The following is a 27753-nucleotide window of genomic DNA, read 5'->3' on the forward strand; positions in this document are numbered from 1 at the left end:
CTTTTTGAAAAACTCCTTGATAATCGTATAAGAGAACACTTGGAATCATCGAACGGCCTAGCTGATACACAATACGGTTTTAGAAAAGGACGATCAACTCTTCACGCCATTCATAAGTTAGTGTCAATTATAGACAACTGCGGCAAGGACGTAAGAGTAGGCGTACTCACCCTGGACATAAATAACGCCTTTAACTCCGCTTCATGGAATATCATAATGCGGAAAGCATACGCAAAAGACATACCTCCGTATCTCTGCAGAATCCTCGATGACTACCTTCACGAACGTCAACTCCAGTACAACTACGGTGGACCTGAAAAAGTAGATAACATTACAAGCGGTGTCCCACAGGGTTCGGACCTTGGGCCAACCCTATGGAACATCTTATACGACGGACTACTGCGCGAAACCCTCCCGGTTGGGGTACAGTTCCTAGCGTACGCAGACGACCTGGCGCTCATTGGGAAAAGTAAATACACCTTTGAACTAGAGAGAATGCTCTCCGCGGGCGTGGAGCTCGTGAGGACTTGGTTGTCGAACAACGGCCTACAACTAGCAGTCGAAAAGTTCGAAGCGATAATCCTAACAAACACGAGAGTCCACAACGACTTCACAATGATGCTTGGGGGCCCACACATAAACGGCGCTAAATGCATAAAATACCTTGGCATATACTTGGACACAAAACTGAATTTTACAGATCACGCTAACCACACATGCCTTAAAGCGGGGAAAGTAGCTAACAACCTCGCCAGAATTCTGTCGAACATAAGCGCAACGAAACCTAAGAAGAGAAGGCTGCTCGCAAATGTAGTTCACTCAATTATTCTATATGGTTCCCCCATCTGGGCACCCAAGATGAGTAAAAAAGGGAAAACCGAAATAGCAAAGATGCAAAGACGCATAGCACTGAGAGTAGCATCAGCTTACTGCACAGTTTCTTACAATGCCATACAGATTATAGCAGACATGCCCCCAATTGTTTTAATAGCCATCGAAAGACAAGAGATATTTGAAAATGCCCGGAAGGAAGAAGCAAGAAGCAAACTAATAAGAGACTGGCAATCAGAATGGGACTCGGCCGAAAATAGAAGGTGGACCCATCAACTGATTCCCAAGATAGACCCATGGTTTAACAGAACTTTCGGCGAAGTCAACTACAGACTGACCCAAGCTCTCAGCGGACATAGCTGCTTTTCATATTACCTCCACCGTTTCGGGAATTTAGCTTCCCCGTCGTGCTGGTACTGCGGCCACGAATCAGACGATGCGTTTCACACCTTTTTTGTGTGTGACGCATGGCACTCAAGGCGTACCAGAATGAACCTGATACTCGGGCGAGAGATCACGCCAGATAACATGACCGAAGTGATGCTGTCAAGCAAAGACGCATGGACCACCATAGACGACTTCATCAACGAGGTCCTTCGAAAAAAAGAAGAAGAAGAGCGAAGGCGAAAGACTGCAGACCAGCCATAAAATAATTAAAATTAGTTAAGTTCAATATATGTATGCCGAAGGCAAAAAATTGAGAGAGGAGTAGGGGCCTCTCACATTTGTTGTTTTCCCCCAAACATGTGAAATTCCCTTGAAGATTATTGTTTATATTATTCAATAAATGATGGTGACTGGGGGGTGTAATGACTAACGTCGGTTCCACCCCCAGTTATCGATTAAAAATGAAAAAAAAAAAAAAAAAGTTATATCTGGTTCATCTGGCAATAGCATAGCACCTCCAATCAAGAAGTGCAATGGGGTTAACACAGCAACACACAAGTCGGAAGGGTCACTATTTAGTGGTGTCATCGGTCTCGAATTAAGACATGCCTCGATTTGGCAGAGTAGTGTTTGCATTTCCGTTCTCGTGGGTTTGTGATCAGATATTACTCTCTTCAGGTGGTGTTTCATACTCTTTACAGCACTCTCCCATATACCACCAAAATGAGGAGCAGAGGGCGGGTTAAAGTGCCATTCAATACCTTCCTTCTCTAAATCATCACTGGCTTTCTTCATCGTTGAGACTAACTCCTTTTGAGCGCCAAAAAAGTTTGTGCCGTTGTCGCTATACAGCTTAGCACATTTTCCTCTTCTAGTTATAAAACAACGCAATGTCGCTATAAAGGATCTACTTGAAAGATCGTCAGCCAACTCTAAATGTACGGCCTTTGTGGAGAAGCTCACAAATATCGCAATCCAAGCCTTTTTAGCAACCACACGCCTCAAACCACTGCGAATATAAATAGGGCCCGCTAAATCTACGCCTGTTATTGTAAAAGGTCTAGTACACTGAACTCGATCTCTTGGGAGTGCTGCCATAATTGGGTGGTTGAAACGCGGATGAGATTTTGTACATCGAACACAACGCCATACCACTGACCTCGGAGTTACTCGACCTAACAGTGGCCAATATAGAAGCCTGGAATGCCATTTTCCATCACTATTCTGGGAACGAATGTAGATACAAGCGCCATACGCTTCCTCGGAGGCGTCGCACAATCCATGTATATCTATGATATTGCTACGTCCGGGTATAGCCTTTCTGGGAATGGATAATGCTCTTAATCGCTCAAGTTCCTCATAAAATTGACACCATATTTACTGAATGTCTACAGGAAGTCTTGTGTCCCAGTCTATCTTCATGGACCACAGCTGTTGTAGGAATATTTTCCCTTTCACTAGAACTGGTGACAGGAATCTGAGTGGATCGAAGATTCTGTTCAGGTCGGAGAGTATAGCTCTTTTGAATAACGCACCTTCTGTGGATCGTGATACGATGCCATATTGAAAGTGGTCTGCGACTGGCTTCCGTTGCAACCCCAGTGATTTGACTGTATCATCGTCTCCTGATGATGGAGGGCACCTTCCTTTTCCGCACGAGAACCATCTACCCAAGTGTGGGAACTATACCACCTGCGACAAACCAGTGGGCTTGGGCGAGAGGTGCCAGAGCATGGCGAGGAAAGCAGACGCGGACCTCCGTGGGCGCGCTGGTGCTTCTAGCACGAACCTGACTGAGAGCACACGGGCTCGACTATCTCGTGTGCGAACACATGCAAGGTGGAAGTCCGGCACTCAAACCCGAGCATTCGGTACGGACATGGCACCCGGCAAAAGAAAACCGTACCACTCAAAAAAGGTCGCACCGCGTCAGCGTAAGAACTGCCCCGGTGTCGATGCTAGTGGGAAAAGAGTCGTTGTGAGTCCTCTGGATAACGGATTCTTCAATCTCATCCCGTGGGCGACGAGGACAGCCCCACTGAAAACCCGACTTAGCTAACGCCCAAACGGTATCAGTGCCCGTCGAGCTGTGTAGCGTGCGTCCGGCCGACGCGCGCGTGTACCTAGCGTGCTCGCGCTCGCCGGCCGCGCGTTCGCGACATATGTGGATGGCCTCGCGGGGGCTGTCGGGAGTAGCGCCTTAGTAGAAGGGGAGCTATTTGACTGGGTCAAATCCAGCGCTCGCCGACGCGGTTATACGAAACCCACCGATCTATCTCGAACGAGAGCAGCCGGCGGGGGACCGTCAGCCTGGCGCCAAGGCGCCCTGACGTAACCCGTCGGAGGGATGTTTCCACGTCACCCAAAGGCGTGAAGGAGCCGCCCTCGCGACAGATGGCTAAAGGTGTAAAAACCCCCGAGGGAATGGTCTTATAACTCCCCGTCACACAGTGATTAGAAATGTATCATCGTCTCCTATGTGTTATACGAACAAGGGGTCATCAACACGTTTAGACATGTTTTGAAGAACCAACTCGGAATTGGAACACCATTTCCTCAACGGTAACTTTGCTGAATCTAGCATTGCACTGACGTCTCTTTGCAATTGACAGCAGTTATCCTCTGTGTCAGCTCCCGTCATTAGATCGTCCATGTAAAAATCTTCGGTGATCACTTTTGAAGCCTTCGGGTAGTCATTCTGGACACTTTCTGCGAGTAATATAAGACAATAGGTGGACAAGAATGAGGCTGGGGTCGTTCCGTACGTGACTGTAGTAAGTTGATATGAATGGAGTAGTTCTTCAGGGCTGGATCTCCAAACAATTCTTTGAAGGCCCCAGTCTTCTCTTCCCACCTTTATTTGCCGAAACATTTTTTCTATGTTAGAAGTTAAGACAAATTGATGCTTGCGGAAGTGAACTAGTATTGAAAATAAATCTTGCTGGACAGTTGGACCACATCTCAATACATCATTAAGGGAAACACCAGATGCGCTCTTGGCCGAAGCGTCGAAAACTACTCGGACCTTTGTTGTCAAACTTGACGCCTTTGTTACTGAATGGTGCGGTAGATAAAAGTGGTTCTGTGTCTGAATCGAATCTTCCAACACTTCAACCATATATCTCAATTCAATATATTATTCACTCATAAAACGTATGTACTCATTCTTTAAGTTCTCATCATTTTGCAATCTTTTCTCAACATTCAGGAACCGGTCGGTAGCCATAGGCAAAGTTGCACCTATTTCACTGATTTTCTGCTTGACGGAAAGTCGGACGAGGAAACGCCCCTCTTCATCACGAGTTGTATATTGCTTAAAATGTTGGACTGTTTCCTGCTCTTCTTGACTTCTTTTATTCGCCCTTGATGTCCAGCCGTAGCTTGCATCCTCAATGGTACTGAGAACCTTCCAATCTTCCTCTATCGTTTGGCCCATTGAAAGAAGTGTTGGTGCATGTTGGTTAGAAAGTTCTCCCGTTACCAGCCATCCGAAATTGCTCTCATATAGGGTCACTTAACCTATGTTTAGTGGTATTTTTCTTGTTCCCAAAACATCAAAGAACGAGCCACCTCCAATCAGCAGATCAATACCTTGCGGGTGGTGGAAGTCCGGATCAGCTAGACATGGAGACACAAATCCTGGTATACCCCAGCCATTTGCTGGTTCTGGACAAGACGCTAGTTCTCCTACGATATTAGGTAATACATAACAGGAAATCGTTATACTGAATGCACTATAGTCCGCGACATGAAAAGTGGCCCCTGTGTACCGCGACCCGTTGCTGCTTCCCTACCCGTTAGCCATTGGTTCTCAACCTATACCGCATACTGCGTGGCTGCCGCCACTCGTAAATCGTAATACCTACACATTTTAGTTGACTTTTTTTTTTTTGTGCATCCTTACCGGCTACCAACGTTTTACAGCTGTCCAGACTAAAAAACCAGTTTTTACTGGAGTGTCTGGAAGACAGCTGCAAAACGTACTGTGGAAGGGATACAGTGATGCACATAATACATACAGGTCCTATGACTCACGTGTTTTATCGCATTGTCAGTTGTTTACCGTCCGTTCGTTAACAACTATTTTTTACACCATTTTTTCTCCTCTGTCACCATTTAACGTTACCGTGTAAATTATTTAAAAATGTCGTTTGTTGATAAAGATACTCACAGCCAGAGTAAAAAAATTATTTATAGTGTGTATACATTTTTAAAACAAATGTCAGAGAAGCCAGATTTAACGGCTGATTTTTTTAAAAGTGCTCAAGTTATTACAGCCCAAGCTTGTGGAATATCTCATCGTACTGTAAAACGGATTTGTGCTGAAGCAAGAAGCAATGTTAATCCAGAATTACCAGATGCGAGTCCTACGTTTATTTCTCCGCGTAAAGGATACAAACGCGCAAAAACTGTTTCAGAGCTTGATGATTTTGATTCCGATATTGTGAGAAGGACTGTTTATGAGTTTTATGACCGGGGTGAGTACCCAACTGCTCAATTAATACTCAATGTTGTAAAAAAAAAAACAAATTATACCGGGTGCGTTCGATCGATGCAAAGGCTCCTCAAAAATTTAAAATTTAGTTATAAAAAATGCAACGATGGTCGTTTGTTTTTAATGGAGAGGAACGATATCGTCGCACTTCGGTGTAAATTTCTGAGGCAAATATGTATGCTGCGAGAAAATAAAGACGATCGGCCTGTTGTATACCTCGATGAAACGTGGGTAAACCAAAACCATTCACGCACGCTTATTTGGCAAAATGAACACAATTCGATGGGTCTAAAGGTACCGACTGGTAAAGGAGGTCGACTTATTGTATGTCACGCAGGATGTGCTCGCTACGGGTTCATTGAAGGGTCGAAATTGGTATTTCGTAGTAACAGCGGAAATACAATCGATTACCACGACCAAATGAATGGTGAAGTGTTCAAACAGTGGTTTATTCAATTGTTGAATAACCTTGAAGAGCCATCCGTTATCGTAATGGACAATGCGCCATACCATTCTACCCTCAAAGAATCATACCCAAAAAGTAATTGGAGAAAAGCCGACGTCCAACAATGGTTAACGGGTAAAAACGTTGAATTTCATCCATTAGAAACACTACCAGAACTTCGTCAAAAAGTTAAGAACCTAATGCCACGAGAAAAAAAATACGAGCTGGATGAAATCGCGTTAGAAAAGGGTCATGAGGTAATCCGTCTTCCACCTTATCATTGTAAATATAACCCGATAGAGTTAATTTGGGCTCAGGTAAAGGGTGAAGTGGCAAAAAAAAACAACACGTTCAAAATGGTTGACATTGAACGTCTAACACATTAGGCATTAGATGCAGTGACTGTAGATGATTGGAAGAAATGCGTCCGACATGCGGAAGAAATTCAAATTGAAGACAACAAAAAAGAAATTATGCGGGACACCATGATTGAACCAATAATTCTTACCATACTTCCGGATGACAGTGACTGGAGTGACGACGAAGATCAAGATGATGACGAAGAAAACAGAGAATAAAATATTTTATTTTTTTTTTTTTGTATTTGTATTATTTGTTTTAAGTTTTTAATGTTTTTTATTTGGTTTGAATAAACAAATTATTGGTTTATAAAATATTTAAAGTATTTTCAGTAAATTAATTTTTAATTCAAAAAAACGCGGCAATTAGTTTAATTACGTTATGAACCACTGAGGCGAAACGGCCGCTAGGTTCGTGACGGGCAGGGGCCACTTTTCATGTCGCGGACTATAGTTCTTGATTCAACTTTCAACTCACTACACGACCTTGCTCTTAAACAATTATCTCCAATACCACTTATTGGCAATGACGACCTCTTGCATGTTAACTGCAGTAAGTTTGCATATTTCCTTGAAACAAAGTTGACTTGGGAGCCGCTATCCAAGATAGCTCTGCACTGGCGGTGGCCACCATTTTTGTCTCGAACTGTGACTAAAGCTGTCGCAAGAAATACGTGTGCATTTCCAATGGCGATTTTTGCTGGTACCGGTGCAGATACTGGGATTCCAGACGTAGATGGTATCTGACACTTATCTGACTGTTGCCTTTGGAGCTCCTTCTTCTCTTCAGTTTTTTCCTTCTTTTCAAAATGTAACATTGAATGATGGTTACGGTGACACGTTCGACACCTATAGGTAGATCTACAAACATTTGCCATATGCTCGGTGGACAAACAATTGAAACATATACCCTTTCCCTGGACAAATGAGAGGCGTGTATATATGGGTACTGCTTCGAACTCCTCACAATTAAATAATTTATGTGGTTTAATAAGTACAATATTTTGCACAGAATCCAGGTGAGTCAAATTGTCCATCGCTTGCAAGACAAATTCTATTAGACCCATTTTTAAGTTCTTCTAAATTTCTTTTTCCTTTTCCCATACTTTACAAATAACTGGCCCAATATAAAGTTTTAAAAATTTATCATATTATATAGTTCTCGTAAAAAAATTAAGTTTCAAAGTATTACAAAATGCAGTAATTTGATTGAAAAGAATTCCCGACAGTTTTCATGAAGCAGCTATTAATATATTACCTTCTGGTTGTTTACCATTCTTTTTTTGAGAATTCCATTGTAATGTATGTCCTTTTTCACATTTGGTTGTAATTGAGAGTAACGCACCTTGAAGATAATGTTTTTTTGCCACTACGGAAGAAGAACATTTAAAGCACGTGTCAAATAATTCAGATAAACACTCCCAAAATATTATAATAAAGCACGAATTACTACAATTTTGTTTGAATTATCTGTAAGTTGTTTGTCATTATGATTACTTTCAGAAAATTCCTCAAACTCTTCATCTTCTTCGGACAAATTATCTTCTGATGGCAGGTCAAGCGATAATTCATTTACGTTATCATGACGTAAATAGTCATTTTCGATGTCACATTGTATACCGACATCATTTGTACCAAATTTTATTTTTTTTTGAGTTTATTGTACTTGTAGAAGAGTTATAAAAACTGCCGTGACAGATTCACATTTTGTAATAAATGTTTCTGTACGGGCCGGAGTATATAATAATAATATACGAGTCCGGACACCAAACTCCTTTTTTTTACGCCACTAACACCTAGGTCTAAAAAATATAAAATGGAGGACTAGCTGGTGTGTAGTGTTGTAATAGCTCGAACAGTAGTGGTCGGGATCGCCTAGCAAATACTGTCGGCTATGTAGTGCTTGTTGTGGATTATGTGTATTTGTGTATTAATATGTGTATGTATGTGGGTGTGTGTACAATAAAACAAATAATAATAAAATGGTAACACGGTTTCTGGTAATAAGTTGCTGTTGTTGTATAATTCACAATAATAATAATAATGACACAGATATATAATAAAATCACAGCAACACAATTGTATAAAAATATGATAGTAATAAATAATTAGTGCACGGCTCTTATAGTCAGCAGCATAAATAATATAATAATTAACAAAATAATAATGCACGACCCTTATGGCCTAACAGAATATATATAAATTGACCAGCTATTTAAGCTGTTAGATCGTGTAGAGGTAAGTATGAAATATAAAAAGAACACGTGGCCCTTCTGGCACACGATACTATTATAATTAGAAGATATCCGCGGCCCTCATGGTTCAACAGATTCAATATATTATAAATAAATAATAATATAATAATAAAAACTCACAGTTTGTGGAGCGCAGTCTAGCTAGCTGGTCCTGTGCTGAAAGATGATATAAAATAATACAAGGCAATGCTACAATAAATTAACAATAATATAATGATAAAAGGTGACGATTCACACACGTAAAATCTGGACAAATATAATAATAATGCCTTTATGGCTCACAGTAATAAAGGATGCGGTTGTGCCGATACGGCGACATATACTCGACGATTAACGCACACTCAGTAAAAAATAATAAATGAGTATTGCCCTTATGGCTCACAATGATAAAGAAAAAAAAATAATACAATTAATACGTATATAGGCTCGAGCCTGGTCACTGTCACGTTAAAAATTATAATATTGACCCTTTACCTTTAGAGTAGTATACAATAAAAAATAGTTGACACACGTCGGTGTTCTCGGTAAGACGTACAAAACAGGACAGATTCACGGCGGCCGTGCTAAATAATATTCGCATAGACGGCGCGGCGGCGTGCGATAACGTTTAATCTACATATTATATAACTCACAAGACACATTCAATATGAAAATAAAACAATACAAATAAGGTGGTATGTGTGTGTGAGACCAGCTGTCTTCAATTACCAGTGATAATTATTAAACTATAAAAATAATATTGTTGTTATGTTGCGGCGGCAACAGTTTCGATGCTATTACTTGAATTGCTATTATTTTTCGGTGTACTTGTTTTTGAAATGACTGAACTAACCATATTTAGCAATGTTGTTCTAGAAGAGCGTTGCGAACGGCTTAACGTTTGACTAGAACCATGTTGTGAAAAAATGTTAGAAAAACAACGCCCGTCAAGTTGGCACTGGCACAATACGCTAGGACTATACATCTGTTATTAAAAAATTGCTAGGTCTTGCTAGGTCATTTTCAGAATTTGCTAGTATTTCGTTTAAGTGTAAATCAAAATTCAAATATGCCGGTGCCAACTTGACGCAGCACCGGCACATTGTTCGTTCGGCTCGAAAGTGGTACCGAAATATTGCTAGTCATTTGCTAGATTTTGCTAGGTAGTTTTTGGAATTTTCTAGACTTTGGTTTTTCCAGTAACCCAGAAAATGGAAAATGACTCAGCACCGGCACATTGTCCGATCGGCTCGAAAGTGGTACCGAAATATTGCTAGTAATTTGCTAGATTTTGCTAGGTAGTTTTTGGAATTTGCTAGACTTTGGTTTTTCCAGTAACCCGGAAAATGGAAAATGGCTCAGCACCAGCACATTGTCCGAGTTACCTATTACTTATTGTTACTTTGTTACCTATTACTTATTAGTTTAAGCTTTTAATTTTTAAATGTATAGACGTTAAATTTTATAATTTATTTAATAAATTAACTATTTACTATTATAGTATTATACATTTATACTATTTTATGTGTATTTCAGTTATTTGTTTTTTTTTTGTCCACTTATTTAATTAAAAAATAAAAGAATTGTAAAATTATTAATATTTATTATTTATTAATTTGTTATTATTTATCGTAGTGGAAATCTAATATGTTTTGATAAGCCACATAATTTAAATGTTACATCGGTTTATATATCAGGTATCGGTTTTTGAAAAATATATCGGGTTTTTAAGTATTTTTATATCGGTTCATGGAAATAAAATATCGGACCGGCTATCGGTTTTATATCGGCAAAATACATCGGAATATCGGATATCGGAAAAAAGTGCTATCGGCCCAGCTCTAAGTCAAAAAGATTTTAAAATATTTTAATAATTTTTTCTCAATAAAAACAATACTTATGAGATAATAGATAAAAATAAATACGTTTAACTCTACTCAACAAATTTGAAGTCTTGTATTATGTCTCGTAGGTGTTATTAGTTATTAAGTTTTTTAGTGTTTTATTGAATAGGTAGGTACTACTTACGTGTATGAAATTATTATATTTTTTGTGGGTTACCTCATATAATAAGCAGTCACTATTTGGAAACAACATATTATAATTTGTAGCTCAATCATACCAGGAATTTTACGATTCAAATATGTTGGGCCATTCAAAACCATTTTAATGTTTATGACTTTATGAGTATATTGGGTATCATGCTGTATGGATCACGCAATATATCGTCGTTGACACGAAAAAATCTCCCATGTGCTTAAACCTAATTTTTCAAAAGAGACGAAAAACGTTTTAAAAAATCACAAATCATCAATGATTAATGAAAATACATTTAAAAAACGTAATAAAATATACATTTTTATCCTGAAAAAAATTGAAGTAAAAAACTTAATATAATATATTATAATATGTATTTATTGTAAAAATTGTCAATATTTCATCACATAGGAGGTTATGTTAATCAATCTTTTTTTCCAAACATTACATATTATATATTATTCTGTGGTATCATCACATAATATCATGCTTACTGCTAATATGATAAACATGACAAATAAAAATCTAGATTACAGACAAAAACATCATACAGGACTGTTACAAGACTGTACAACAATATTATTATTATAGTACACAAATAATATTGGTTGAGAAGAGTACGGAAGTATTTTATTTACGATTAGTTATGATCACCAAGACATAACGCAGTGTAGTGTGTATATTACCTAAGAATCGCATTTGTTCTACAGTCCCCCCACACCCTCCATCCATGTCTTTCGACAGTCCTATATCCCAGTCTGCGATCTAAATATAACGATTACTATACTAATATATTGTAGTATTGAAATTATTAATAAAAATGGAAATAGGCAACATTTTATTTAAAGACATTTTTTGCAATTATTTTATTTTAATGTCTATGATATTATAATATCATTGTGTTATCCGCATTTGCTCGAGTAAGTCGATACCAAGCAGTGTACGTTGGATTGTGAATCGTGTGGTAATTTTTTGTTGTTATATCTACTGTTATGTGTTATTAAAGTGTTAATATTGTTTATAATAATTACTAAATACACGATGGCAACGAAAGTAAGTACTTACATCTAATTTATGCAAATAATGTATATATGATTATTTATTATATATTGACATTTTTTTTATTTATTTTAAAACCTCTAGTATAAAACTATATATAATATATATATCGAAATAATTAAGTAAACATCAATACTCAATTATTGGGTGTCAACGTACAATCTCAGAAAAGTAAAATAATTGCTCCACCTGTAGTAGATAGGATAAAATCATCGGGATAAAATTTTGAGATTTGAAAGCGAGTTTACTGCATGAGTCCACTGTTCAGACGTTCAGGACTCTTGGATTGTCACTTACACTAGGTACTGATAAGAATTTTAGATCCTGAGCGGTGCAATGAGTGGTTAGTTTTACTATAATGTGTTTTTTATCCATATAAATAATTCCTAGGTATATAAATGGAATAATATTGTCTTATAGTTCAACATTTTAGATTCTGAGCGAACGGATGAATGTATTGATTTTACAATGATGTGTGTTTTTTTTTTTTTTTTATTTTTTTTTATTTTTTTTGTGTCTGTCATTACCTTTTAGGACAGTAATTTCCTACAATAGTAACTTTTCTGATAAGAAAGTGAAATAGTCTAAATTTCCCAGTGGTTTTCAAAAGCGCCGTGAAAAACAAAAGAAAAATTAAGGAAAAACGGGAATTTTTACGCAAAATTTGTTTTCGAGAAAATCGATTTTGGTTTTTGGTGCAACTCAAAAACAAATGACCGTAGATACTTGAAATTTTCACTGGTTGTTTATATTTGCATTTTCTATACACGATAAGATTTTCAAAATAATTTGACTCTTTTTGAGCTGTTTGCGGACATAGTCAGTTTTTAATGTTTTTAGTTTTTTTTTCTGTAAATATCAATAAAATTTTATTTGTTGGGTAAAAAAGCTTGAAAATTTAATATGGGGCTGCTGATATATCGTTCTAATAGCAGTTAAAAAATATTAAAAATACATAGGCACAATTTTTTTTATAATCATTTAAATTTCAAATTTTGATAAAATTTATCGAATTTATAATTTAATAATTATTGTGTAGTTAAAAAATTATAAAATGTTTAACTTTTATAGCTAAGAATTGAAAATTGAAAACAAGGTTCCACGTAAATAGGTTATATATAAATTACTTTATTCACAATAATATCATCAAATATACTTGGTAATGTCATAGACTGACTGACCGTTTTCGCTCAGAATCGTTTTTATCATACAATGATATTATATCATTGAATTCAAATTTAACACCATCCATTACAGTGATCCACTTGTAACCTACTGTACAGCAGAGCGACATCCACTTACCCACCTTTTTAGTATAAGTTTTTATGTTTTTTTTTGTTTTTATTATGTTTTTTAATTTTATGTAATTAATTAATAATTATATAAAATTACTCATATCGACTTTATTGGTTACGTTTGTTCAACTCTGAAAAAGGAATACAAATTTTGAATATCCAGCCAATAATAATATTTATTTAGTATTGTATACAGGTAACTATATTTTTTATATGAATATTGTTTAATACAATTTTTAGTTTGTTATTATTTTATTAATAATTATTAACACATAATACTATAATAGGTACATTCATTATGTTTATATGATCTATTTCTTATTATAATATTAATATGTTTATAAGGAGATAACTATAGAATATAAAGAGCATATAATAATATATAATTCTAGAACTTATCACCTAAAAACCCTAAGATAATACAAGTCCACTATTAAAAGGCAAATACCCAATAGACCAGAACTGAAATAAGATCCACGCTCAGAGTGTACGCAAATTTGTTCGTAATCATAAATTATATTTTCTTTTCGTTATTTAATAAATAAATTGCATGTTCTCGTACTTATAGGTACAAGTATTATTCTTTTAGTAAATAAGATATTTATATTTATTTTAATATATGTACATATTGATATTTATATGTAGTTATGTATTTGTTAGTTGTTATTAAAACCTTATAAACAAAGTCAGATAAGTAGGTGACGGTAAGTATGTCAGTCTAGGATATTTTATATTATGTTTATATATTTATTAGATATTTGGTAACAAAATTAACTACTTACGTGAAACCTTGATTTAAATTTTCAATCTTTAGATAATATAAAAGTTGAACGTCTTATACATTGTTAACAACTAAATAATTTGTAAATTTTCAATTTAATTAATGTTGTCAAAATTTGAACTTTAAACGATTATAACTTATAATATTATACGTAATACGTGCATATTTATTTTTAAAATGTTTAAACTGTTATTTTCTCAACTTATATACTTGAATTAAATTTTCAAGCTTCTTGACCCAACGAATAAAATTTTATTTACATGCATAGAATAAAAAACTAAAAAAAATTTTAATTTTAAATGTCTATGAATAACTTGAAAAGAGTAGAAATATTTTGAAAATTTTTCCATGTATAGGAAATGATAAAATAAATTTTTCATAAGAAAGTCAAGTCTTAGATTCAAAAATAAATATGTTTTTTTAATTCTTAACTCAAAATAATTTGCAAATTTTCTTTATTTTTACGTATTTTGTCAAAATTTGAAATTCAAACGCTAAAAAAAATGATTGATTTAAGCTGAATTTTTTTTTACGTCCATTAAAAATAACTTACAAGGGCCGACCTTCTATTGAATTTTAAAGTTCTTTTGATTTTGCGACATTTTTTTTAGCTTTTTTATTGTATTTGTTTTTAGTATCTTTATCTATAATGAATTCTAAAATGTTTATAGGATATTACTAAAAATAACCCAAGTAAGCGTGGTAGACCAGCTGCAGTTTCTTTTGAAGAACAATTAGCTATATTTATTACCCACGAATCTTCGTTGTTTCAAGATCAAAACAATTTAAAAAAGTTGAGTGACTATGTTTGGAAACAATTGGAAAAATTATTTGATGGGAAAATCAACGCAGCTACATTATATTTTAATTTATTGCAAAATAGAGGTAATTTAATGGATAAACTGGTTGAAAACACTGGCAGATTAAAGGAAATTGTAGCAACAGTTGAATCGTTTAGTGAAGATGATAATAATATATTGGAGACTTCCATTAGTGATATGTCAGAAAATGATATCGAATCAAGTGAGAAAAATATTGAGTTTACAATTAAGCTTATCTACGATGACTATAGGAAATTAAAACACGAAGAAAAAAACTATAAGCGGGGTAAATACATGAAATCGTTTAGTACATTAAAACCACATTATTGGACTAGTTTGTTTTATGAACGAATTTGGTCGAAAAAAAAATATCGTGTAATTATTTATTTAAAAAGTGTGTTATTGGTAATGAAAACACTTAACACTATTTTACGTTTACCGGGAAATGTAAAGATTGTTTGTCTAAAATTAATGGTTGGTCTGATGATAAACCTTCGGAAGATGATGAAATGTGGAAAATACATATTTGTACACAACCACCAAAAAAATCTACATTATTTCATACATCCAAAAGGCAATGTAAAGGAGAAGAAGTTAGCAAGTTAGTATTACATAATTTACCATCAAATTGGCAAAGAGAAAAGGTTGACAAGATTTGTAACTTTGGTGATAGAATACCACCCTATGTATATGGAAATAACGTACTTCAGCAGGCTAAAAATGAATTTAAAAGTAAAGTCCTTGGGATAACTGAAAAGTGTCCAATTCGTTCATTAGACATTTTGAAACAAACGTCACAAAATGGATCTATTCACACAATAAGTTTTAATGAATTTTTTGTCTATTATTGGTCACCGTTTCAAATTGCAGTGTATAAATCAGCAAATAAATTAGGTCATACTAAGTTTGCTATAGATGGAACAGGAAGTTTGGTTCAAAAGATTAAAAGAGTGCATAGCATCTCACATCATATATTTTTATATGAAATTGTTTTATATGATTATGGAGTTCAGGTGTCTGTAGCGCAAATGCAATTTAATTTACCATCTCCTTTTTAGTAGTACATTTTTCTGACAAAGTTTTATTACCCTACACTTAAAACCTAGTATCCTGTAGGAAATATAAGTTGTTTTTTACATTTTAAATTGAATACACCAATAAATGTAAGAAAATATTTTTCCAGTTCGAGTCCATTCCTAAAATAGTACACAATCGTACAAATAAAGCTTAAGTACCATTAAGCTGTAAATTATTTTATATTTTTCGTAATCTTGGATCTATATTATTAAAATACAATTAAGAAAAATATATATCTCACTATAGTTGGGGTTGTACTTATGATATTCATCTAAAAAAACTAAAAACAACTATAAATAAAATAATAAAATTTATATTAAACTTACCTAATTACACATGTTCTAATATTATATACAAGGAGTTAAATGTATTAATTTTTGAAGTTATACAAAAAAAATGTATTATTACTTATATGTAAGCATAGGAGTGTTGTACCGATATGTAACCATAATATTAATAATAGATTTAGGAAAAATATATAAATCTTTTGGTCTTAAAAGCTCATTAAATACTGCTATTATTATTTGTAAAGATTTAAAAATTAATATTAATCTCTTCAAAAATTATTATAATCATTATAAGTATAGCATATTAAAACTAATCTAATTTCTAATGTATAATTAATAAGTCATTATTAAATTATTAAGAAAAAAAGATTTATCAACTTTTTTAAATTATTATTTTACAATAAAAATAACCCATTGGCTAATAATAATTTAGTTACAATAAAAAGTTAAAATAAAATACTTATCATAAATTGATTATTTAAATTCTAAATCTTAGTTTTTTGTACAGCAAAAGGTGCACGTCTGTTGTGGACATCCACCGCCCTTAGAGCAAAATGGTAAATGTGTCCTAAATCAATCAATTCTACTTCAATAATCATAGGCAACAAATCTGCTTCTATATTGCCCTTTTTTTTCCACATAGAAATGTTTGGAGGTGCATCAGTCTCTTGGCATACAAACAGTTCATACATTTTGATATTTGCTGTCTTCCAGGTCAAATGCATGTTCCAAGTCAATGTCACTTTATTTCCTGAAGTTTCGATTGTCATATTAGGTATTGGTGGCAAGTTATTCCATGACGGTTGATTTCTATGTGGTACTGTTAAGGGTAAAGGTGGTGGATACTTTAAGTTTGATGACTTATAGAAAACATTATGATTATACTTCTCAGGAACTTTTAATTTATTTACTGAATTATAAGTTGACATATTTTTTATATTTAATTCTTTATTATTAATAACTTCAAACTCATTAAAACGCATTTTTTTTTTTACAGTTTTCTTATTTTCAGCACTAAAAAGAACCATTTCACTAGCAAACATTGTCTTTGATTTTGACCCAGGTTTCCGTTTCTGTATAGTCGTGGATAAACATTCTCCATTACTTAAAGTTTTGCCGGCTTCAGTATTAATTGGTAGTACTGTATTATTATCATTGGTTTTGAGATCAGGTATAGAAACATTTGTTTTTGATTTCAAAGCTGGTTTATATTTATCTGCCAAGTTTTTGGTATTATCATCTAAATCAATCAAATCAATAATATTTTCATTTATAGGTTGTATTGGTTTGAATTTTGACGTATCAGTTATTATGGCAGCATCATCTTCACTATCTGATATTGTAAATATTGGATCGATCTTATTAGAATTCCAAAGTGCATTACTGGCCCTAAAAAATAATTAAAGTAAAATACTATTTAGTAACTACACTATTATATACTGAATTGATTTATGGAAACATTAAACAATTTGTTTATGTATGATAAATCAAATAAACAAATGAAGTTACTTTAAAATTCATAATCTATATAAATATATAAACCAGAAAATTGAAACCTTTGCTGCTAATTTTTTCAGAAACTCAGAATCGTTTTTCTTATACAATGATATTATATCATTGAATTCAAGTTTAATACAAGCCATTATACATTGACTCACTTGTAATCTACCAGCTTTTTAATTCTTTGTTTAAAAATCTAATTTAATTACAATTTGGCACTCTTTAAATGCCTATAAATAAAATTAATTTATATATTTTTAGATATTTTGGTAATAAACTCTTTTTCGGATAAGAATACACCTGGCGGCGGACGAAAACTGGTCGAATCTCACACATGTAATGGCAGTTTCCGCAGTAATTACTCTATTTGTGGTAGAGGTATGTTACTGGCCACTTTTGACAATGGTGTTCGGCACGGTTCACTCCGTTTATTATGAAAAATCTTGTATTAATTTCAAATAATTATAAGAAAAAAAAATTGTGCCTTTATCTATCATTAATATTTTTAAATAGCCATAAAAACAACTTATGAGGAATCTAGTATTAATTTTCAAACTTTTTGTTAAGTAAAAATGTTTTCATAAGCAATAATTGAATAATAACTTAAAAATTGAAAACTTCAATGGGTTAAACATATTTAAGTTATGCATAGAACATTTTTAAAAATCCTACAATAACAAGTTATGAGGAACCTTGAATTTAATTGTCTAACCTTAAGTATAAACATTTTATAATTTTCAACTACAAAATAATTTGCAAATTTTTTTAACATTTTAAGTTTGGGCTCATAAAAAATATTGTGACAATGTATTTATGGTAGTTTTTAATTGGTAAATACACAACTTATGAGGAACCTCTCATTAAATTGCAAGCTTTTTGAGACAGTAAAACATGTATTGTTATTTATAGAAAAAAACTAAAAAAAAAAATTAAAAATTGAAAAAAAGTTAAAAAAGAGTCATCAATTTAATCATGTATAGGAAACGTATTTAAAAATTTAATGAAAAATTCATGAATCTTAAGTTGAATTACACAAAATAAACATAATTGATTTTTTTATAACCGGTTTTGCATAAAAAAATTGTTAATAGTTGATTTTAAATTTTTACTTTTGATCCACTAGAGAACCAACTAGATCCAGTTTACAACCAGAAACCATAGCCAAAGTTGAAAATCAAACCATTATTACTAACCCAAAAAGTAATGAGTGATGACAAATAGAAAAAAAACACACATCATTGTAAAATCAATACATTCCTCGCTCCAAATTGAATTTGATTAAAAACCAATGAATTATTTAAATATAAATTATTAAAAATATATATTCTTTATGCATATCTTACATTTTCATTTTGTTGTCCATTCTTAAGGAAACTTGTTGTTGAACCCAACTAGTACCTCTCTTTGGTTGTGCAAACTTATTTTTTTTTAATTCTCTTTCCAAGTGATTTATATAACAATCTAAAATGTGGAGAGTTTTCTTCAAATTTTCACAATTTTTTTTCCAATACTGATTATTTACCAAATCATTTAGGTCAATAATTGTCTTGTCAGTCTGAATTTCCAATACATGGTTAGTGACAACATATTCTATTATATTAATAAAGGTTGATAGTGGAAGTTGAATTACACTGTCATCTAATTCAATAGATATTTGATGTTTTTTGTTTTTGTTATTGTCTTGATCTGACTCATGGTTATTCATTTTGCTTTTACTGCAAATTAAAAATATAATACTAAATTAGCCAATAAGAATACAAATTTATAAAACAAATATGCTGCATGATAATTAAAAATACAGATATAATGAGGAAATGTATCTATTTTGTATTCCTGTGATAAAATGTAAACGAACCGTAGACCAGTAAACAGTATGTTATAAAATTCAAGTACAAATATTTGTACCATTTAATAAATATTTTTACTTGTGTAAGAGATTTAAAGATTTAGTTTTCAGCTGTCATGATACACACAGATTTTATTTGATTTGATTAGTTACCAACATATTGACAGAATATATTATATCAGTAATAATAGTCATTAGTAATTTCTATAGCGTTAAATGTAGGTTGTCCATATCACAATTCAATGGAATATATATTTCAAAAAAAAAAAAAATCTATAATAGGTATATCTCATATAAGTTTAGTAACCATTAAATCATGATACGGTAAGAAACCTAATAGTAAGCGTAAGGATTTAATTAAATATTGAATAGTAAAACAATAAACCTTTCTAAACAATTATAATATTATACATATTATTTATTAACCTCAATGATTGTCTGGGACAACGACGATGATAAAAACCACTCTCCGATAGAGATGTACTGCAGAAAAAGGCAAGGAGTTTAGGTGTATATTCTATCTCTACTATTCTACTGTGGTCCGGTGATGGCCGGTGTGCAGTAAATCTTTTCTATAGTGGTCAGTGGTGGATTGGTGATTAGTCAGTGAATAGACCGTGGTTTTGACAATTTTGAGATGGTGTTGCACAACACTAATTATTATGAACCATACTATCGATAGCGCTGTTAAACAGGATGTCCACAGTACGACTAAAAAGATAATATAACTTAAAATACCTGGACCACATAAGCACGTAGGCCACAGAAATGGTATAGCAAAATTATCATCAAGAAAGTATAAACTCATATAGGAGAAATATGAGCAGACTAGAATCAAACGTGATACATGCTTTGCGAGAGCCAGAACTTGCACCTTCCCAAGCGTTATTGTATTCACAACCAATTTTACTACAAGTTTTAAGTGTCTAATATACAAATTTAAATCAATTTCAACTTGTGTATTACTCTATCTAGTTACCTGTCGTCCAATCACTTCAAAATCTAACTATGTGGGATCACTACACCATATTATTTCAAACTATTATACATTATTTCTATCAGCCAAATGTCCTATTGTATAAAATCAAATATTTTTATAGAAAAAAAAACTAAAAATTGAAATTTGAAAAGTCCGTAAACTGCTAAAAACAAGTTAAAATATTTTCAAAATGTTATCAAGTATAGGAATTGATAAAATAAACATATTGTATAAATCTCAAGTGTCTACGGTTTTCGTTTTTGAATTACAACAAAATAAGAAAATCACTACATGAGAAATCAAGTGAATATCCTATGTTGTAAAAATTTGAACTTCAAACACTCATCAAAATTTAATTTGACTTTCTTGTAGACAATTTTTGATAAAGGTAGATAAACTTATGAGGAATCTTGTATTATATTTTCAAAACTTAGATTTAAAAAGAAAATGCGTCAAAATATTTTTAAAATGTCATCATGTATAAAAAAACGTTGGTGAAAATTTCAAGTAGGTACGGTATTTACGGTTATTAGTTTTTGAGTTGCAAATAAAAAAAATAAAATTGATATTGTCAAAAACTCGTGTTTTGTTGAGATAATAGTTTTTTCCAGATTATTTTGATAAATTCAAACAAATAATTATTGATATAATATATATTATATACAAACCCTAATTTACGAAATTCTTACTATGTCCATACTGCAAATTATTGACAAAACGTCGAGAAACACGATAAATTTACAACAGTTTAAAATTAAATCCAAAAAAACAAACAATAATTCATACTTTATACCCATTAGTTATAATGGTATTTAAATATTTACTACCTCGCTTGCGCTAATGTGCTTACTAAAGTGTTAACTATTATTATACCTACATTATTATATGGCAATTAATTTGATTCCTTTGATTCCTTTGATGAAAAAAATTCTTTTGATCTTTTTCGTATTGTCGTAGTTCAAGTTGAACAGATTTTCAATCCACAAAAAATGGTTAAGTCGTAACCGAACGGTGGGTACCAGTCTACCGCTGGCAAATGCACATCTAGGTGGAAGTCTTTCTTCAATAGTATAGTGGTCAACAATCTGAGGCCGTCCTGATTTTTGAAGTCGAAAACGATTTTGCCGTTCAAACTCTGTGGTGAAATAAATCGTCAGAAAACACCAAATACCAGAGATAAAAAAAAAAAACATTAATTGTTAGTCACGTAATATTGTTAATTATTAGAATTTTTAAAAAAACCAACTCCTAAGGTGTACTTACTGTTGACGAGTATTAAACTCCGGATATTTTACCGACAGCTCCTTGATGCAGGTGGCTTACGTTGATATTTCTCGGGTGCATGAACTGGTTGTTCGGCATCGTCGACACTCGATAATTTCGGTGGTGATGAGCAGCAGGTAAGCGCGGGGATCGAATTACTTAAAAAAAATATATAAATATTATTATCGATCAACAAGCGTCGCATTCGTGACACAAGATAATAAAAATGACTATCTATGGCGATAAGAAAAATATATTATATTAAATCGCGAGTCAGCTCTAGAAACGGTGAAATCTGATAATATCGACTGACGACGGTCGACTTAAGTCACCTCACAACTCATTAGACGCCCAAAATTGAATAATAATGACGAAATCACACGCACGAGCTAGTATTTACGTTTGTGTGTAAAACAGTGCTACGCATGCGGAATGCGTCTGTTATTAAATGCAATTATTCCAGTCATTGGAAACAAACTCGGTGTCTCTAAATGTTAATTAAATTCTGAAAACGATATAATCATAATAATATTGTATTGTCATAATGAAAAACGGTTAGGTACGTATTGATCTGATTTTAATAAATATGTATTGTGTAGTAATTAGTTATAATATAATATTATCGTAAAATCAATGCATCAATATGGTAAATTCTGTTACCAATGATCGTTGCCCGTTGGTGTTTGCGTCCTATGGGGCAAGTGACCGTGACCCAAGATATGGAACGGCCCATATTTTGTGATTACCACAGATATATATATATATATATATATATACTAGATGTGGTGATTACCAATGATTTTAATTACTTTAATATTTTATCAGGCATCCATAATTATCGTAGCCACATACTAGGCCTAAATTATATTATTATCTACTGTGGAATTAAAATAGTGAAGAATACATTTTTTTGTTTATCTTCGGTACAACTTTCTGTTGTTATAATAATTTGTAAAAATTTATAGAAATGTGACTCAGGTAAAATGGCGTCTTCACAAAGAAAACATATTATGCCCAAAGACACTCAAATCATTGTGTTGATTATGGGGTGCGTTCGAATATGAATAGTTAGAGTAGAGTACGTTTAGTTAGAGTTAGAGTAGAGTAGAGTAGAGTTTATCAGCTGAACTCTAAACCATATTACTCCGAGTAACCGAACGATATATTGTTATCAATCATTTCGTACTGATAAATGATAAGCTATATCATAATAATTTTTAAAATAAGAAAATCAATTTTCAATTTTAATTTACAGTTTTTAACATTTATACTAAACCAGTTAACTAATTAATTACTACGCCCTGTCCTATTGTTTATCAACCAGTTATACATAACATCCGATTAAGTATAATTAGGTATAAGATGAGCCACGAGAGCATAGAACTATTCGTTATGTTAGATTTAATGGGTTCATTGAACAATGAATTAAGAAGAAAAATCGTTCTTGTAAGATAAACATTTATAATAACATACATTTGTAATACAACTGTGCTAATTAATAGTTTATTATACAATTTGATTATAGATTGACTTTGATAGTTCAGATGATGAATTTGATTATGAATTCATCGATCACTTACGGGGTAATAGAGTAAAACCTTTTAGAGTGCAAGATTTTATGTCTCAGGCAATTCCAAATTTTACACACAAACAATTTCAACAGTACTTTAGGTTGTCACCAACCTCGTTTGAAAGATGTTTGCTTATTTGTGCTCCCCTTCTACAGAAAACTTGTATAGAAGGACGTAAAGGTTCGGACGAAAGGCTTCAACTATTGTCAGTTATTTGGTTACTGGCTACGCCAGATAGTTTTCGGTTTGTTTAAAGAATTAAATACTTAATAAAATTAGACAGTTTTATCCTACTAAAAGATATCCTAGTATTATTTTCCTTATTATGCTCCTGTATAATTATCAATTTATTTTTGATATTTATGACAATATCCTCCATATTTTTACAAGATTAATAAAAAAAATTATATTTAATTTTTAGATCAGTTTCTGACAGATTTGATATTGGTAAAAGTTCCCTGCATGAAAGATTTGGGTATTGTTGAATGCGATCAACAAGTTTTAATCATCTCTTTGAGTTTAACTACAGTAATTATTAAAGCAATAAAACAAATGTGTTTTTTTTTCACTGTTATTATGAATAGTGTTGGTTTGTTTTGTTGGTTAGGATACACGACGCTACTGTTGGATGATGCCAAGTCATTTTCAAACTTTGCGAAAATGAAGAATGTTGATGCTGCCGATGTGAAAATTACAATACAATTGGTGCAAGACGGAATATTTTGTCGACCTCCTCCGCGTGATATAAGTTCCTTTTGGTTAAAATCAATTGCAATACCTATTGCGAAAATCAATTTTTCAAATTTTATTATGTAGGTATATCAGATTTTGCATCATGACCAAAGAATTGACCATTATTTACAAAAATGAATGTGTAACCTTATTAAATGTTATACATTTATTAGTTTTAATTACAACTAATGATAAGACCTATGAGTTTATAACCTACTGTTTTAATTTTTAGATGTTAATGACAGCAAGTCGTGAATTAAACAAAATACCATTATCTCCAGTAAGGCCTGCCAGTGGACTGCAAATTCCTCACTAGTGTTCAAATTTCTTACAAACAAACTACAAGCTAAGGAATGATTTGGTAATGGTTCAATAGTATATCTTAAAACATTCTTGTTTTTATTGTGTGTTATATACATTTATCAATCTCATTCATTAGTAATTTACTAGTAGGCTATTTTATTAATTAATAAGTTACAATTTCTTTTACATCACATAATTTAGTTAACTGGCAATAAGTGTTGTGTTTTTAACCTAACAATTTTTAACACAATCTTAACAGAGTGTTTTTATTAGGATATCATTTATTAATTTTAGGTTGTAGGGTAAGATTATACATTTGTAAAATCCTTAGATCATAATATACAATGGATGTAGCTATTTTAATCATTTTCTGTGTCCAACATAATCCCCTACCTATTAGTTATTTTATAGTTATTGTTGGCGCAGTAATTTGTTGCTCCCCGATATTGAATGGGGGGTGGGTGGTTATGTTTTGACACACCTCGGTATATGAGCAATACACACGTAGCTTCATCCATAATATATGATCCAAGGTAATATTATTGATTATAATAGTATTTAATATTTATAATCAATGGTAATACTAATAGACCTGCTTTTTGTACACTATGAGCGGTTAATGTAATATTATTTATACTCAATATGACTTAATATTATGACTGCATGTAACTCGTGGCCAAGTACTGTGCGTGCAGCATGATACCAATTTATTTATAGATTCCAATTTATTAATAGATATTATTTATATATTATATAATTATAATTTTATTAATTTATTTTTAAAAAAATTGTTAGATATAAATAATTTTTTTATTTTATATTCTAATCTTATTTTAATTATTTTATTTTGAATAACATGTTGATAATAATGATAATATAGATTTAAAATATTTAATTTAAATATAAATTTAAATAATTGAATGATCACATTTCCAAAGTATTGTTTTATAATTTCATTAATTACCTATGTCATATTATTGATCTATTCAAAATGTATTTAAAACAATTCATATTTAATAACATAATTATAATATATTCAGAATATTATTTTATTATTTCATTAATGATGTCATATTATAAATATATTCAAAATATCATTCAAACAATTCATATTTAATAGTATAATGATAAAACATTATGAATATCATTCTATTTTTTTTTTTTTTTTATTAGAAACAGCTTCGGCAGTGGTGGCCATTGGCTGACATTGTTTACACAAAATTATTATTTTTGCTTCACTTTAACCCGGGTTGTTGAGATAACAGTATTTATGGACAAAATTATCACAATTAAATTTTTTTTAAAGATACTGTGTCCCTTCTAATCACCACCAACAGATTTTTATATGGTGCCCCCCCCCACCTGTGTTCAAACTCTGCGCATGCCTATGATTACAAGTATGGCTTGTATCAAGTATTTTGTATTGCAATACATTCTTAGAATAACGTATAACAAGTATTTCAAAAAAAATGTTTCATTGAAAGATATGTACACCTATTCGGTACATTAAAAATCTACTTTAAAACTTATTTCTACTTACTTAACTTTTTATAGTGACGTACCGTTATAAGATCAATATAAAAAAAAAAATTTAGCCCCAATGTGTAAAAATGTACTATTTTATACATCCATGTATTCAATTAAAATACATTTTTATTTACTTATTTCACCATTAATAGAAGATTACTACAATATTATAAATAACAATAACATTATTGGTCTACACATTATAGCCTATTGCTGTGTTATGAGTAGGAGTTATAAATAAAATAATTTGACAGAAAAAAACATAATTATATATCAAGTTATGAATAACAAATACATAAACTTAATTAAAATAAATAGTACACCTGACCTTACAACTTATTTTGCTAATAATGTTGATTATAACAGTTTAAGTGAATGGTTTACAAAGTCAATAGAATTAATGTATTGCTTAAATAATATATAATTGTTATTAAAAGAAAGTAAATTAATTTTTAAGGTAGTACAAATGTTACAAAATACAAACAGAATATAAAATTTATTAAAATTAGTTCTAGGTTTAGGAACAATAATACCAATAGCATTATTGAACCTTGTATAATGACTATGTGTAGATATATCAATTATATTCCTGTAATCAAACATAAAAAGGAAAACATTTTTAAAATATAAAGAATTTAAACTATGAAGATTATAATCTTTGTATATATTATGACTTAGAGTTACCTACCTAATTGGTATTAGGTACATAGTAGGTAACATGTATGTACGTATCACCTATGTTTTAACAATTGTATTATATATTTTTATAGAAATACTACAGCACCACAACAAAGACAGCTTACACGTCAGCTGGTGTAAAATGGCTGTAGCCTGCCTTGATCAATTCAATGAGCTGGACAATAAAACCAAAAATATTAAAAGTATGGAAATAATGTTTCATAATTTTTATTTGTACATTTATGACTTTACAAGCTACTCTTAAATTAAAAATTTTATATTTCTTTCAACTATACTCATAAGTAATAGTAATTAATAGCTTGAATTAAAGCATCACTTTGTTTTTCCAGCTCAGTCTATTTTTATTAACATATTTAACAAAATATTCTCTAACATTTAGCATTTGAAGGAGCATTTCCAACGCCCCTTCTCTTTTCTATTCCTACAATGTTGCAGTTTTCTAAAACTATCTGTCTGTCGTATCCATCTCTCCGCCGAATAAAGTTATGTAATATACATGCTGCTTTAGTAATTTGAACTGCAATATTTGGAGAAGTCAAAATTGGTGTATGGAATACTCACCATTTGTTTGAAAGAATTCCAAATGTACATTCAATGTAACGTCTAGCCCTGGACAGTTGGTAATTAAAAATCCTCCTCTCACTGGTCAAGCTTTTCCCTGGAAATGGTCTCAACAAATGTTTATTTAACCCGTCAGTGGTCACGATGTGAGCGCGGCGCTCACCTCGTTAGTATTTTGAGAGCCACTTATTTATTTATTATAAAGAGCATCAGGGGGGGGGGGGATTAATGAAAAGAAGTGTTTGTAGTAAAGTTCTAATAAAGACTTTTTTAAGACATTGCAACCGTATGTGTTTACCATCTATTGCAGCAACTGTGTTTGGAAATTGAGTTTTTCCAAAAAAACCTTTTGCCATATCTAACCAATCATTTTCTGTAGGTATAGGTATTTCTCTTGCTTGTAATATGGTCCACGACACTTCACAAGTCTCTCTTATTAGTTTTGAAATAGTTGAAATTTCCATTAAAAATTCAAAATATAAGGTTGAAAAATTTGCACCAGTTGCTAAATATCTAGAAAAAACAACATTTGGTAATTCAAGACAATACTATAGTTTGTTAACCTTTTGGATGTTTAGTTTCACTAATCAAATTTATAAAACTGTATTTTTAATGATTTGTTAAATTTCTACACAATTTTATAATTATTTAACACAGACAAATC

The 27753-nt window shown here is 32.1% G+C and overlaps 1 protein-coding gene and 1 long non-coding RNA gene across 2 annotated transcripts; one reads left to right on the plus strand and one right to left on the minus strand.

Moving 5' to 3' along the window:
• Window positions 1-16218: 16218 nt before the first annotated feature.
• Window positions 16219-22243, minus strand: LOC132946596 (uncharacterized). Its single transcript, XM_061016645.1, has 5 exons — window positions 22029-22243; window positions 21697-21854; window positions 21311-21568; window positions 18952-19323; window positions 16219-17497 (listed from the first exon to the last, which is right to left on the minus strand). The coding sequence occupies exons 4-5, from the start codon at window positions 19311-19313 to the stop codon at window positions 16594-16596; spliced, it is 1266 nt and encodes a 421-aa protein (XP_060872628.1). The 5' UTR covers window positions 19314-19323; window positions 21311-21568; window positions 21697-21854; window positions 22029-22243; the 3' UTR covers window positions 16219-16593.
• Window positions 22244-23045: 802 nt separating this feature from the next.
• On the plus strand, window positions 23046-27215 carry LOC132946597 (uncharacterized). The gene is made up of 6 exons (XR_009664739.1): window positions 23046-23142; window positions 23222-23511; window positions 23689-23795; window positions 23875-24079; window positions 24232-24360; window positions 26600-27215. It is a non-coding gene; the product is annotated as an uncharacterized LOC132946597 (long non-coding RNA).
• Window positions 27216-27753: the final 538 nt, after the last annotated feature.

The sequence above is a fragment of the Metopolophium dirhodum genome, chromosome 6 (assembly GCF_019925205.1).
Source record: "Metopolophium dirhodum isolate CAU chromosome 6, ASM1992520v1, whole genome shotgun sequence".
NCBI lineage: Eukaryota > Metazoa > Arthropoda > Insecta > Hemiptera > Aphididae > Metopolophium > Metopolophium dirhodum.

Bases quoted from the DNA above. Each gene is read 5' to 3' on its own strand.
- LOC132946596 (XM_061016645.1), bottom strand. From the start codon at position 19,313: ATGAATAACCATGAGTCAGATCAAGACAATAACAAAAACAAAAAACAT. The intron at 17,498-18,951 runs GTAAGATATGCA...ATTATTTTTTAG, and splicing joins ATGGACAACAAAATGAAAAT to GGCCAGTAATGCACTTTGGA.